The sequence below is a fragment of the Pomacea canaliculata genome, linkage group LG8 (genome assembly GCF_003073045.1).
Source record: "Pomacea canaliculata isolate SZHN2017 linkage group LG8, ASM307304v1, whole genome shotgun sequence".
In the NCBI taxonomy this organism is placed as follows: domain Eukaryota; kingdom Metazoa; phylum Mollusca; class Gastropoda; order Architaenioglossa; family Ampullariidae; genus Pomacea; species Pomacea canaliculata.
Genome location: NC_037597.1, coordinates 13080488 through 13094834, shown reverse-complemented (window position 1 = coordinate 13094834; position 14347 = coordinate 13080488). Strand labels below are relative to the sequence as shown.

The following is a 14347-nucleotide window of genomic DNA, read 5'->3' as shown; positions in this document are numbered from 1 at the left end:
CATCAGCTTGATCGTGAAAGATTGTGTAAGCAAATCTGGAAAGCAACAAAAGCGCACTTTGGAGAAAGAAAATATATTAACAACGAAAACCAGAATGAAGCCAAACAAGTAAATAGTAATCGACGACACACAAAAATAGAAAGACAATAATTAAAAAGAGTTCCGTTTCTTAAAATGTTAGCACTTCTGTACAGATAAACAATTGAGTTTTATGTCAGACACATACGACAAGATGAAATTTTAAGTCATTTATCATCATTCTAAGTAAAATGAACATTAGGTAGATAAACTAAATTAAATCAAACCAACGATTTACACAAACACACACTTTGTGCACGAATATTTTTATTACCACAAGAACACATTTCTCAGTCACCTAACCTTACAACTCTCTACTCACCTTGTCGCGAGTCAGGGTGGGGAGGTGGCAAAGAACAGCGCACCCCCATTGCTACAACAAGCAGCAGACTCAGCACTCAAGCAGACGACACGACGTAGCTAGGGCATGACGTCAGGCGTCGCTACAATCAGCGAAATAAAAAGCCTCGACTATCCGGATAAAAATAGCATTGACTCTGACGTCATGTGTCGTCTGCTGTAAGCGGCCTTTCTATTACCGGTGCATCCAAAGCTACAGAGTTCGCTAATCACGCCAGGAACACTCCACAAAAATTCTTTGGCATTTGTTCGATTCGCGATACGAAACGAGGAAAAATGGTCTGAGACCTCATGTCTGCTGCTCTGTAATCTCAAACCATACCCCACTTTAAGTACGACCAGTCATCGCCTAACAAAGTGATGTCGACACATCTCCCGATCACGTCCTTGGTAAGTTCAACAAAAAGTTCAGGGCTGTCCTTTGGAGCTGAATTTCTTTTTAAGAAATCAGTGCTTCGTCTACTAGTAACAGTAATCTCATGGTATCATCTTGTTTGTCATGCTGAAAATATACATCGGGAATCAGCAAAAAGAAATAGTTTTAAAGATTATTGAATAATTTGTCAGAGCCATAGATGTAGATAAAATGACGAGTTTGACAGTGATCGGTATTGCGCTAAAATTAGTTATTTGTATATACGACAAAATGAGAAACCCTTGTAATATATGCCACCTTCTTATAATACAAGCTGTGCAAGTAGATGTATATTTTTCGTATACATTATAAAGATCGTGGAAGGAAATTATTTTTTCGGTCCTTTTGCGAAGCTTATTACTCTACACACACACAGGCACGCACACACTGCTATCAAGAACTGTGTTCGCCTCTCTGTCCATGAAGTTTTGCTGACATGCATAGATGTGATTGTCGCCTGTCAGACATGTTTACAGTCTAAACATTCCCTTACAGAATGAGGATGAGACAGATACAACCCCTGATGTGGTCTTGAAAAACAAGAGACATGGAAGCAAGCTCTACATGTGGTATGGATAGACCACATTGACAATGTCTGCTCACAACAGAGTTCTAAATAACATCATACAAATTCTAACATACCACCACCACCACCACCAGCAGCAGCACCAGCATCACCACCAGCACCACCACCAGCAGCAGCAGCATCACCACCAGCACCACCACCACCAGCAGCAGCACCAGCATCACCACCACCACCAGCAGCAGCACCACCACCACCAGCAGCAGCACCATCACCAGCAGCATCAGCACCACCACCACCACCACCAGCAGCAGCAGCACCACCACCACCAGCAGCACCAGCAGCAGCCGTACATGCAAACACTTTTCTGATTAACCCGTAACTTCTTTTGCGTGTTTGCAAGATTTATTATTCTGAATTCTAAATATATAATGAAAATGTTATGATTTCACAACGTTGAAACAATGAGCAATTTGCTTTAACCATGACATATTCTCCTTACATTTATCCTTAAATATCTTCAGAAGGATTACTTTTCAACACTGTATGGTTTGCTATGTAACTGAAAAATCAGTTGCTGCCGATGTTCTGAAAAAGGGAGACACAACACTAAGCCATGCTAACGAAGCAACAACTGTTTATAAACATGATGCATAAGTGTGAACTTCTTGTGAGAAACGTGTCTTTAGGCTGCTATCTCGACCGGAACAGCGAAACAGAAAACCTTTTGATCAGCTTGATCGCGCAGCTCCCACTGAACCACCAGGCGAATCTGGAAAGCAACAAAATACACTTTGTAGAAAAAATAATATATTAACAATTAAAACCAGAAAGAAGTCACTGATGTAAACGAGTATTAAGTTTTAAAATAATGACAAAATATTTAGAGAATCAGTGAAGTAGGAACCCGGAGAGGGTGGGAAAGATTCATTTGTTTTGAAGCTAGCAGAAAGGGAAAAAGCATGTTATTTTGATGAAGCATATTATTTTTTCTAACGACAAACCTGCGCAGTTCATCAAAATCAAATAATTTAATTACAGATTTAATTTTAAAGGAACGCTAGATATTTGCAAAAATTATTTGCAAAAATTAGTTCTTAGTGCTAATATTTAGAAATGTCGAAATATGAGAGTACAGAATCTACTAAGGATATAGATGAGTTGTAGATATATAAGCCCACACACAGTATTTAATGTCTAACAAACATAAATACCTTTGGATACGAGGGCTTTATAAAGACCGTGGAGATGTAGGTGCGCGTAGTGCCAGCTGTCACAGGGCAGCCACCAACGATGTTCTGGCAGGCGTTGATGGGCATGCCGGGAAAAGGACCTGGTACTTTGAGAGTATTCGCTATAATGCCGAACAGTAAGCTCTTTGCTTCTGTGATGTCTTTCTCTGAAAAAACCAATCCGCAAATATACGCATACGCGCGCGCGCGCACACACACACACACACACAGGTAAAGTCTAGGACATTCTATCTGATTTCATACAATGGAGAGAGACTGTGTGGACAATAAAAAAATTCTGAAAATATTAGTTTCAGTTCAGTCTTCTGGGATGTGAGAAAATAATGTATTATTTTCCTTCTTCTTTTATATTAATTAAACTAAGACACGACTATGTATCGGTACGTTAGACATGTCCTATTTACATTACGTCTATACAAGACACTAAACCCAAAGACTCGTTAAAAACTGTCGTCTAAATCGTTTGGTTAATGGCATAAAATATACATACTGACAGACAATAACAATATCATGATATCTTGCGTCATCCAGGAACAGGCTGACGAAAACCGCGCTGCATTGTTAATGACTCTTTTATTACTGACATGTTATGTTCTACTGACTGTTGTTATTCATGTGTTACTTTCTTGACGGCTCCCTCACTACTCACGAGGTTGGAAGGTGACGGACAGAGTGACGTTGTGATTGTGCTGCAGACGACAGACGCCGCTAGAACAATCAACATTTATATCCAAAGACTGAACTGCACCCAAAGGACCTATAACACAAAAAAAGCGGCATTTGCAAGTATTTTGTGCGCAGTGCTGTGAGCTCCCCTCAAATTATAAGCTGAATAAAAACATTATTGTAGAGTGTAGTAGAAGACCCCCGCAGATTTAAAGGAGTTAAAAATTATCATGTATTTTGATAAACACTCATTTTCATCAGTAAGAGTTGTAAGATTTTCTTTTTCCGTCGTAAGACGAAAGCTTCTATCGACTTAGCAAAAGCTTATGAAAATAAAACGTAATATATACACAGATAATTTGCATATGTACGCAAGATTCTTTCTGGGTATACAGCTGCAAACACAGACAAGCCACCTTCATTTTTTTTTTTTTTTTTTTTGCAGCTAGAGCGGAAGCAAACAAACACACATATATGCCTATAAATATTAATTTATAACAAGAGATACTAATAATATTAACTACAAACAATAGAGTGCTCCTAAAACAAGACAAAGTATGCAATTAGACATAAAATAAATTCTAATAAAGGACAGCAAATAAAGAAAGCAATTGGAAGAGGCTTAAACTAAATGAGAGAGAAAGGAAGATGTCAATATGCCATGAGAAATCTAATTACGTTATTTTACAACTACCCAATCAAGAAACAAAAATTAAGAAATTAAAACTCTACGTTACCGCCTGCACACTCCCTGTATATGCTGACCATCTCTGAAACGGTCAGAACGGGCAGAAGTAGCAGAACTTTCATCTTCATCTAACCACAAAAGCGAAGACTGTTCTCAGTGTTCAACGATACCAAAAATGAAAAATTCAAATACAATAATTTAAATCTTTTATTTTATAACGTTTACATTTCTATAAAGATAAATACATTTGAGCATGGACGTGTATTTATATAATGTAATATATAATTATAATATAATAATATTATAATGGAATATAATATATAATATGTAATTTATATAATAATTTATATATATGGGGATATAAGTTCGTGATTTGAGAGTGTCACATTGGACACAAAAGATCTCATTTTCAAGTCGTAGATTTTTCAGATCTAGTTAAAGTATACACACATATATATATAATATAAAGCTAAAACAGTTTACCTTCTAAGCTTTCTATTTTCTTTGAAAAAACTCCTTGATGATAGAAAAATACGATAAACTTGTTAAAATACTTTTTTTCCTGTGAGCAGCGAAGTGAGTCAGGGGGAGATAAGGCCCGAGACGACGTCAGACGGCGCTGTGGCGTGACACGCGCTCACTCATCACCAGATCTGTGCAGCGCTTTCCCGCCATTCACAGATTCTTCGTCTGCTGATTGCCGTTTGTTTCCATCCATGTTGCGACAATGTTTACAATTTCTAGTTATTTTGTGTTTTTCCTTTCCACACATCCACTGACACAGAAAACACACAGGAGACCGTTGAACTCAGTTTGATGAGCAGGTCCGTTGTGATGTGTGGTGTGATCTGCAAAATAAGTAATATATCGTTCCAGATCGAATAAAAAGTCGGAAGTTATTTAAAGTATATCAAGTACTTGAAAACAAACAAACAAACCATTCAGAAAACGCATCTGCAGCTTACAAGCAGCTCATAAAACTTACTGCATAACATTCCTCTCTCACTCTAAAACACACAAACATCCCAACTAAGTGATGATGATGATGATGATGATGTAGTTTTGTAGCGCGCTAGTATCCGCATCACAAAGATGCGCTCAATGCGCGGTGATCCCAGCAGCCACCAAACTGCAGGTCAAATGAAAACTTCAAAAAAGTTTAAACAAGTGAGTCTTAAGATTTTTCTTGAAAGATGCAATACTATCAGACTCCTTGGTTGAGAGGGGAAGCGAGTTCCACAAAAGCGGGGCTACATTGGAGAAGGATCTGAAACCCGCAGTCTTCTTGTTCGCATTCCCTGACTGAACACTCGGTCGTTCAAGTCTGAAGTGTGCTGCTGAACGAAGGTTCCGCTGGGGTTGGTAACAGCGAATACAAGTGCATACAAATTCATATTTATTCACGTATCTGTACTTGGACAGGAAAGTGAACACTTCTTTATGGCGGTGCCTTCAATGAATGTGTGCATGCGGGCGGGCGTGTGTGTTTTTGTGCGTTAAAAGGAACGAAAAAATAACTTCTTTGCACAATCTATAGTTTCCTCTAAGAACTGTTCAGGGAAGACAACTTTTCAAAGGGGTGAGTCGTATTTTCTGGTTACTTCCCTTGAGGCGTTAAACACAACACGTCTTGCATCGTCATCATCATCAAAACATGCATCAATGTTAAAAGTATGTGTCCGCAGATCATTTATTTTACTGGTTATTTTGGGAAAAGGAAGCGGAGAGATGTGGGGGCGTAACAAGAATATTTCATTAAATAATACAGGTTGCCGTTATTAATCATGATTTAGTCAACTTTCTAACTAAAATTGGAAAATGTTTTACTAAGAGGTTGTGTGAATCATTTAAATTTCTGTGATGTCATCCGCTGCTTCATAAATACATTTTGATCTACATATTCGTTTATTTTGCCTCTTATAAGAGGACTTATCTGGATATGACACGTGCTTTCAGGCCCGTCTGCTGTGTCGTGATGTAGGTTTACCTGTTGGTTTGGTGTAAACTGTAAAGCACCAACCGCCCCTTTCTTACTGTTACTACTCTTTAGAGTTCGAACGTGTATTTATCTTTTTTTTTTAAAAGAACCACATTAAATCATTACTGATGCAGAAAAATAAAATAAAAACTGAAGAGTCTCTCTGTCTTTCTCTCTCTCTCGCTCTGTCTTTGAAAACAGTTTAAATAACTTCCTAATATCAAAGTTCTTTTTTATTTATTTTTTTTTTTTTTGTGTCTTCCATGCTCGTTTTCCTTACACACTTCCTCAACATGGCTTCTTAAGGTTCACTATAACTTTGCTCGTTCGGTCATCGGCACTTCTTGTAACCTTTAACCTTGGTCGGTGCAACTTGAAACAACATCAGAAGGACGTGTCTTATCTATGTTCCAGGTACACAGGCTCACAAACAGCAGGTGTTCCATTGGCCACAGTTAGGGAAATACCCATAGTGACTTGTAGAGTGGTCTGAATTTATATGCACGTGGAGTATTGTTTAAAATCAAATGCTGACATTACCAGTTTCAAAGAATGACCCGACATCGGTTTTTGAGGATCAGTGGGTTGTTCAAACTTCGTGAACCTTGTGTCTGAATTGCGCACCTCAAAGTCTGTATTAGTCTTGTATAAGATACTTTAATGTTGTACTACACTCGTATTGATAGCTGTTTAGGAGTTTTTTGACATTTTCGTCTTTCTTGTTTAAAGCTGAGTATAAGACTAAACTTTATTTATGTGTGTGTGTGTGTGTGTGTGAGAGAGAGAGAAACTGTCAGTATGTGTTCTAACACATGCAAATGAATAATCAACGTATGCTGTCAGTTCAGATGAAGGCAAGTAAAGACAGCAAGATGATTAAAAAATATTATCCATGTCGGCCATGTATGTCTTCCATTTTGTGCCAATCCTGCAATCGACAAAAAGTCAGTAAAATAATGTGATTATTTTTTTGAATGTGTGTGTCTTTGCATTTTCCAATATTTTTATGTTTGTCTTGTATTTATGGTATCTAACGTTATATTTCCATTTCTTGCTTTTTATTTATTTATTTATTTATTATTCTGTTATCAGTGAATGCAGCTGAATTGTTGAACTGTTATAACTACTTATTTAAACATATCCTTCCATACGAGCCAAAAACTACTGGTTAGACTCAGTAAACACAACAACACAGTCTTCTTCTAAGAATCATAAAGAAAAATTTTAAGTTCTGCCCTTAGCTGTGTTGTTCAACTTGTACAGCGGACTGTAAGTTACTTTACCTGGGCTTCCCGACGCACATGGATCTGGAAAAGGGGTAAAAAATTCACAAATTATTTATTTAAGACATCAAAAGTATAACGGTAGATAGGTAAGAATTAACAGGATTGTTAGCAGACATTTTGTCTAACACGTATATTCCACATGGGTCCTCAGAAACCTCCGCGACCATTTACTGGTTACAAGATAATTGGACTGTAAACATTGACTACGACACTCGGTAACTCAAAAGAATAAATGAACCATGAGATGCAACGCCATTGGCATTTCCACTAATTGAATGGTTAGATAAATAATGAAGCCAACAAAAGTCTCTCAGAAGTCTTACCTTTATTCTGTGGGACGCAGCCTGAAACATATTTCCAGAGTATGTTTCTTTTAAACAGAAACTAAAAAAATTCGTTTTTGTATAAAAGGCACTTTCACAAGATACTTAAGTATCTTATATTACACTGATCATTGTGCAGAAATTTAAGAAATAAAAAATACTTAGATGAAATAAATAAACATAATACTTACTGGTGGAAAACGTAGTGGAGTAGAGAAGGGTAAGATTCATACACAGATTTTGGAAAACAGTCTTTGCATTCTCCTTCACTTGCTCCGGAAGTGATGTCATTCTGCCCCACAACCAGGACCTCGCCGTGTCGCATGTGTTGTTAGTGCGGGCTACACAGCTGTACACAATGGCGTAGCTCGTGTAGTCCGTGTTCAGCACCCAGTAGTCGATCATGCCTGAAACAATGTCCATCTGTCTATTTTTTATGTTTTTCTCCATTCTAAGATGTTAGCAGTGGCTACGGAAGCACAAATAACGGATTGTTAACAAATGTCGGGTGTTAGTTAATAAGGCTTCTTTATACTTACTTTTGGAACCGATCTGATAGAGAAATAGTTTTCCAGGGTTATTTGTCGGTAGCAGCATTACACCGTTGATGAAACACTGGCCTGTACTGGGGCTCCTGTGGTATAATATATCAGCACTTGCTAGATTTATTTATGAAATTATTGATGTGGCTTAATAATAATAATAATAATAATAATAATAATAATAATAATAATAATAATAATAATAATAATAATAATAATAATAATAATAATAATAATAATAATAATAATTATTTAATATAGCGCTAATTCCGAGGGTTGTAGCTGAGTAATGACGAAAAAGAACTAACATCTCAAAATCACATTGAATACACCTTCATGGTGTGGTTGATAAAATTTACGTTCAGTATATTAGTCATCAAAGTACTGGTGGTCCCAAAGATGCATTCATCTTACCTTCCCTTTCATGGTACTCACTTGCCAGAGTAGTAGCCCGTGACTTGACCGTAGTCGTCAGAGTTGTACTCGTGGTAATAGTCGGTCCACATCGAGGCCTGATCTTCAAAAGCAGGGGCAATCCACTGGACCTCATTCCATTTGCCTAAGAACTGACAGACAACATTGCGATCTTTGAAGAGCGGAACTGAATTCATCCGAAGACATGCCTTGAAAGAAACAATGAAACAATGTTCGTGCAGAAACTAGCAATCAAATGATTAGTATGGGTATCTCTGGAGAATCGGAAAGATCCAGATTATTTAAAGAGAAGTGAACCGACCCAGGGTACCATCGCACCAGGACAAAGATCTTGCGTCGCGGAGTCAGTAAAGGTGCCTTTCTCACCTCAAACTTTGTAACCTTTTTTAAAGACCTGAAGGATGTATTTGTTAACGAATAAGTCGTAGTAATTTAATACTAAAGGCTACAGGTCTATAAGTGTCCTAGTCACGTGCCACAATGAATGTGACACAGGTCAGTGAGCAATGACACAAGTACACATCAAAATTTCGGAATCGCTTCCATATCATTTTTCAAGGCTTTAGTACTCGGTAGATATATTATGTCAGAAATCACGTGATTCAAATGAAGAGCAACACGATTACTGAAAGTATAAATTTAAAATGATTGAAAGAAGAAAAGCGAGTGTCGCCGCACCGAAAGAAATATCAAGAGCGAGCTCCTGGCTCTTGAAGCAAAGATCTTTAGAATTCCGTATTTACTTTTTATTTGAAGAGGTCAGGTGAGCTCAATGGTCGTCAGGTCTGGTTGACGAGACTCAGCTTCACCCGTTTAACAGCTTGTATTTCTCTCGGTTATTTACATTTTTTTAAAAAAATGGACATTTGGCAGCATATTGCTATTCGTAGACCTATCCGAGCATTAGCTAAATATTGTCTTACTTTGTTGTGCAATGTCTGCAGTAATGTGTAGAGTCTGGCTTGAGAAATATGAAATATAAGAAGCAAAAAAAAAAAAGTCCTTGTAAGTTCAGCAATGTACCTGATCTTAAAACCAAACGTGCGAAAGAGAGGTCATATGGGCAACCTACCCTCGTCAAGTTGAAGTCGGACAAAGTGACAACATCCTCTAATGTACACGGCGCCTGGCATCCCACTTTCTGCAACACCGGTGACCACAACAGGACCAACATCGACACAACTCGTAGGACAGCCATCAGGATGGACGCACCGCCACCAAGTGCCAACGTGTGTCACTGTGTCTCATGCCCACCTAACGTTCGCATGCTAAAAATAACTGACCCACAAAGGTATTTAATTTCTCAAACGCGAATGTAAGGGCATTTCACCGGTGAATGACTTGTTCTTCAAACATTAAATGAATAGACGTAATCCACAAGACCACCAACTGGATATTTATGTTCCTGTTTCTGACTTTAGTTTGACATTGTAGTATAAGCTTAGTGGATTGATGTGGTCCAGAATCATAGTATATACTATATTGGCTGGTAGATGTTGTCCCATGTTTATGGAGTTCTGAAAATAGCAGTTAGTAAAATTACATTTTATTAAAATTACATTTTACAGACTGTAAAGATTTTATCAATCGATGACAAAAAAAAAAAAATAATTTTTTTTTTCTTACGACTTCGTCTTTTCACGATTTTACCTGCTACAATGTTTAGAAGTTTTGGGCGTGAAGCAATATTCAAAAATGTCTGTACAAAAGGTCAAACCTTCCACAAGGAATAAAGCAATGGTATCTGATCACACACACACATATTAATAGGGGAGGGATGCTAAATAGTAAACACGGAATGTTGAAATAAGACTCAAGCTACACATTTGTTACATAATATTTTGCCCAGACCGTTGAAGAAGCTGCAGCGAGAAGCAAGGTAGGTTATTACACTTGGTGTTTCTGTCGATCATGGATTGCCTCTCTTGTACCGTGGGTAATTCGTCTCGTGTCCTGGGGCCAAACAAAATTCATGAAGGGTTTTCTTTACGCATGTTAGTACTACAGTCAACACACATTACCAGATCATGTGTACGCACAAGTTAACCTTTCCATGAAGACATGATAGTATTACGGTGTTTGATGCAGTCTGTAAACCAAATCAGTTTATATTAAAACCTTCCTAACTTAGGTCTTCTATTGTTTTCAAGTGTTGCCTATTTCGGTGACCACTGGGTCCTAGAATTTAGTTCTAAAAGACTCGACACCAAATCATTCACAACTTTTTCCTATTAACGGGTGTGATTTTAAACAATTAAAAAAACACTGACCTCTGTTTATGTTGAAGATGCAATCATTCGTATATTGTATCCATGGTAAATAGCTGAGGAACATAAACAGACTTAATGAAATCATATAAGGACATAAACCTGCTATTTTGATGATTATTCCTAGGTGTATTGTTTAAACCTACAGGACATTTATTTATTATTATCTATTATTGTTATGATGATAACTGAATTATCAGCTATTCTGACAACATAGCAAAGAGTATTCCAGAATGTTTACCCGAGAAAACTTAGTGTTCTGAGTTTTCTTACACAATCACGACTTATGTTGCTTAGTGTTAATAAGAACCAGTCACAACGCATCACACAAGTTCAAACAAGGTCTTGAAACATCGAGACAGAATAAAAACTTTTATGAGTTCGATAAGAAAAAACAACGAGTGCGTCGTATTTATAGGGGAAAAAAAACATTGTTATTAAAAGTAAGGGAAAGAATTCCTTAGAGTGTAGCAGGTGACATTTACAGGGAAGATGTTGACAGACATGACGAAGTGGTCACATGACCGATCCCCCCAAATATCCCTGTACACAGCCGAACCTCCGACAGATGTGAAAAAGCGATATATTTGTCCTGCCACCAAAAGGCAGAGAAAGTTTCAAGTACTGCATCTGCATTTCAATTAACGCTGTCACAATCGGTGTGCTTGCCCTTTAAATGATTTTTCACTGGAATCAGCTTGAGATCCCCAGCAATGGTCAGAACTAGTCTCCCCCAAGACAATGGAAATTCATCATGTTCTGGCATATTCGAGTTCCTCCACTTGTCACATCGTAGATGAATAGCCAGCGAGGAACTTCAGTGTGAGAAATGTCCCGTTCCATTAAGACATGCTTTTAATTGCCTCTTTCAAACCCACACTCAGTCCCAAATGAACAATCCTCAAAGCAAGTGCAGGGGGAAACGCATCCGAGTGGAAGAAATAGCCGCGGAGGGGAGAAAGAAAAGATAATATCGGCCAAAGGCCATTGTATCGGCGACAAACAGTCCCCAGGACAAGCTTGACCGTCCTCTGAGCCAAGAAAAATGACCGACACTTCCAGGAAGGCCGTATCGGAACGAAGTGTCGGACCTTGTGACCTCACCGACGAGCCGTGACCTCTGAGGGTCAGAGATCAGCTCGTAAGGTCGGAGTTTAACACTGTGGCGGGGGATGCGAAGAGGGACGAACGGAGGCCTCTGTTCCAAAAGGTAACGAGTTCGCTTCCACTCAACGGCTTTCGTGAAATGGGGACCGCAAGGCTACAAAGGAGGGTTATTTTGCCCGAGAAACAAATATTGACAAACAGGGATGGAGATCGTCGATTCTTTTGTCTGCCCGCCCTCCGCATTAACACTCGATTGATGTCCTTTTCATTTGACGCTCAGTTCCGTTACAGTTTTGGTCACAGCTGGATTACTACAGGTGGAGAGATGGCAGTAGGCGAGATCTGCTCTTTCCCTCGTAATGAACATAAAAAATAAATAGTAAACATTTTATGATGGTCTTCGTCGGGTGGTTGTCATGTTGTTGGGAGGAAAGGGAGTGGCTTCAATAAGCGATTTCGAGATTAATATGGAGATGATTTATTATACTGAAGCTGCTGCTAGACAGTTTGATTTTTTTTCTGTCTATACCATCTGCTTACCACTTACATTTAGGTCCATTGCAAGATAAATAAACCTGATCCGAAGCAATTGAAAAAAGAAACTGTTTTCCCCACTTTGAAAAGGGAATTAATTACAGTCGTCTGAAGTTAGAATTTGATTTAAAAATAGCAGCCGTGATGAACAGATTGCTTTTAGCCAATGTTTGTGTATACACCATGAACCGAATTTTTGTTGACTTCAGTCCAAAGGTTGTTTCCTCAGATTTGTGGAAATACTATTTTGTACACAACCTAGTCTTAAAATATCGTGCACTGCAGCAGACCTTTATGTCTGTCTCTGTCGAGATAAAAAAAAAAGCTTTGAACTCTCATGATTCTCGTGTCGTGCTCACACTGCCATCAATTACAATTTCTTTCCCTTCACAAACAACTCTCAGGTGCTAAAAATCGACTTTCGTCATGAATGTGAACATTTGTCATCTTGTTCGCCGAGTGGCAGTGTCTCTCTATTGTTTCATCACGTTTGGTGCACATTGCTGAGAGTGAGGGAACACCCGACAGTCACGACCTCTGGGTTTGAGTAAAACGGTTTGATTAGTGTTAATTGTGAGTCTGTGGATGTACACTACGTTCCACCTCAACAGAAAAACGAGTTAACTACGTTTGTCAGGTACTCGTTGTTGAAACAATTATTACCTGCGATTATTATTATACGGGGAAATGAATCTGTTCTATAACTTGACTCACGCTTCAACAAACATTGAACGATTCATCATTGAATTGTTATTTGCTGTTATTTGGTCATTTCTGGCATACGGTTACGTCAACATCATTAAGTTTAAATATTTTGTTTCATTTATAAGGTATATTTATACACACATCTGGTAAATACATTTTTCTCGATGTTTTAATCACATCCTCCTCCTCCTCCTCCTCCTCATCATCATCATCATCATCATCATCATCATCATCATCATTGACCATAAGAAACATCTAACGATAATACCACAAATTTCAGACATTTGGTTAGCCAAACGTTTAGGATGGTTCTGAAGTGTAACGGCTAAGCCCCTTGTCATCAACATGATGAGGATTGGCTGCTAGTTTTATACCTCCTTACTCTGTTCTTTCTCTGCATAAGGGCACCTGCGTGCAAGATCACCAGCTTCCCCGTGATATCCCATTAGTTACAGGCAGCAACAATCCCCCAAACCCCTTAAATTAAAATTTACCCCAGGCGATACCGAAATAACATTTTACAGCACATTGCGTAGTGCATTTAGTATTATACAGTATTAAGCCGGGAATTAAGTATTAGATACTATTAAATAATGGATTAAGAATTAAAGGGAATTAGATTATGTAAAAAACTACAAAAGGACCACGACGGCATTGGCACGAGAGTCATTGGTGAAGTGAGAGTCCAGTCTTTGTTTAATAGACCTTCCATAGACCTGTGCTCTGCAAGCGAAGGACAATGTGCTTGTAGGACAAAGGACTCGGTTCTTGGGAGGTCATGTAGACAAAGCCCTCCATGAGAGAAATGTGGGGACATCTGGGTTGAGAAAGAGAGTAACAGAAAGACTCCACGCTTCATGGAGGGAGCAAGAGAGGGGAAGAGTGACTTTGTGCCTTTCCTCGCTTGTGAGAGAGAGAGAGAAGGTGGGGAGGACGATAGATGGACGAGAGGCTGTGTTTTGCATTTTGCAGGTACAAATGGGCAAACATGCATTAAGCAGCGTGGATAGCGAGTATTTGTACAGATAATTCAGCGACTAAAAAGCCAGCCGACGGCCACACTTTGTCGTGCGCCTCACCGCGCGCTGAACGTCGATGAACCTCAGTGACGTGGGACAGCAACTGACACGGCAATCATCGTCGTCTTTGTCGTCGATGCTATTAGCACCGGTAAAGGGACACAAGAC

General features: G+C 38.7%; 2 protein-coding genes across 3 annotated transcripts; both read right to left on the bottom strand.

Annotated features, from left to right (window-relative positions):
- Positions 1–1759: 1759 nt before the first annotated feature.
- On the bottom strand, positions 1760–4754 carry LOC112571314 (NPC intracellular cholesterol transporter 2-like). Of its 2 annotated transcripts, none has more exons than XM_025250224.1 (5): positions 4467–4754; positions 4033–4111; positions 3279–3386; positions 2591–2775; positions 1760–2148 (listed from the first exon to the last, which is right to left on the bottom strand). In XM_025250224.1, the coding sequence occupies exons 2-5, from the start codon at positions 4109–4111 to the stop codon at positions 2062–2064; spliced, it is 459 nt and encodes a 152-aa protein (XP_025106009.1). In that variant the 5' UTR covers positions 4467–4754; the 3' UTR covers positions 1760–2061. The 2 variants fall into 2 exon arrangements, with proteins under 2 accessions (XP_025106009.1, XP_025106010.1); XM_025250225.1 differs by having other exon boundaries at positions 4033–4065.
- A 1427-nt stretch (positions 4755–6181) lies between these two features.
- Positions 6182–9939, bottom strand: LOC112571217 (lazarillo protein-like). The gene is made up of 7 exons (XM_025250072.1): positions 9620–9939; positions 8548–8678; positions 8110–8204; positions 7762–7977; positions 7571–7591; positions 7245–7268; positions 6182–6889 (listed from the first exon to the last, which is right to left on the bottom strand). The coding sequence occupies exons 1-7, from the start codon at positions 9743–9745 to the stop codon at positions 6801–6803; spliced, it is 702 nt and encodes a 233-aa protein (XP_025105857.1). The 5' UTR covers positions 9746–9939; the 3' UTR covers positions 6182–6800.
- Positions 9940–14347: the final 4408 nt, after the last annotated feature.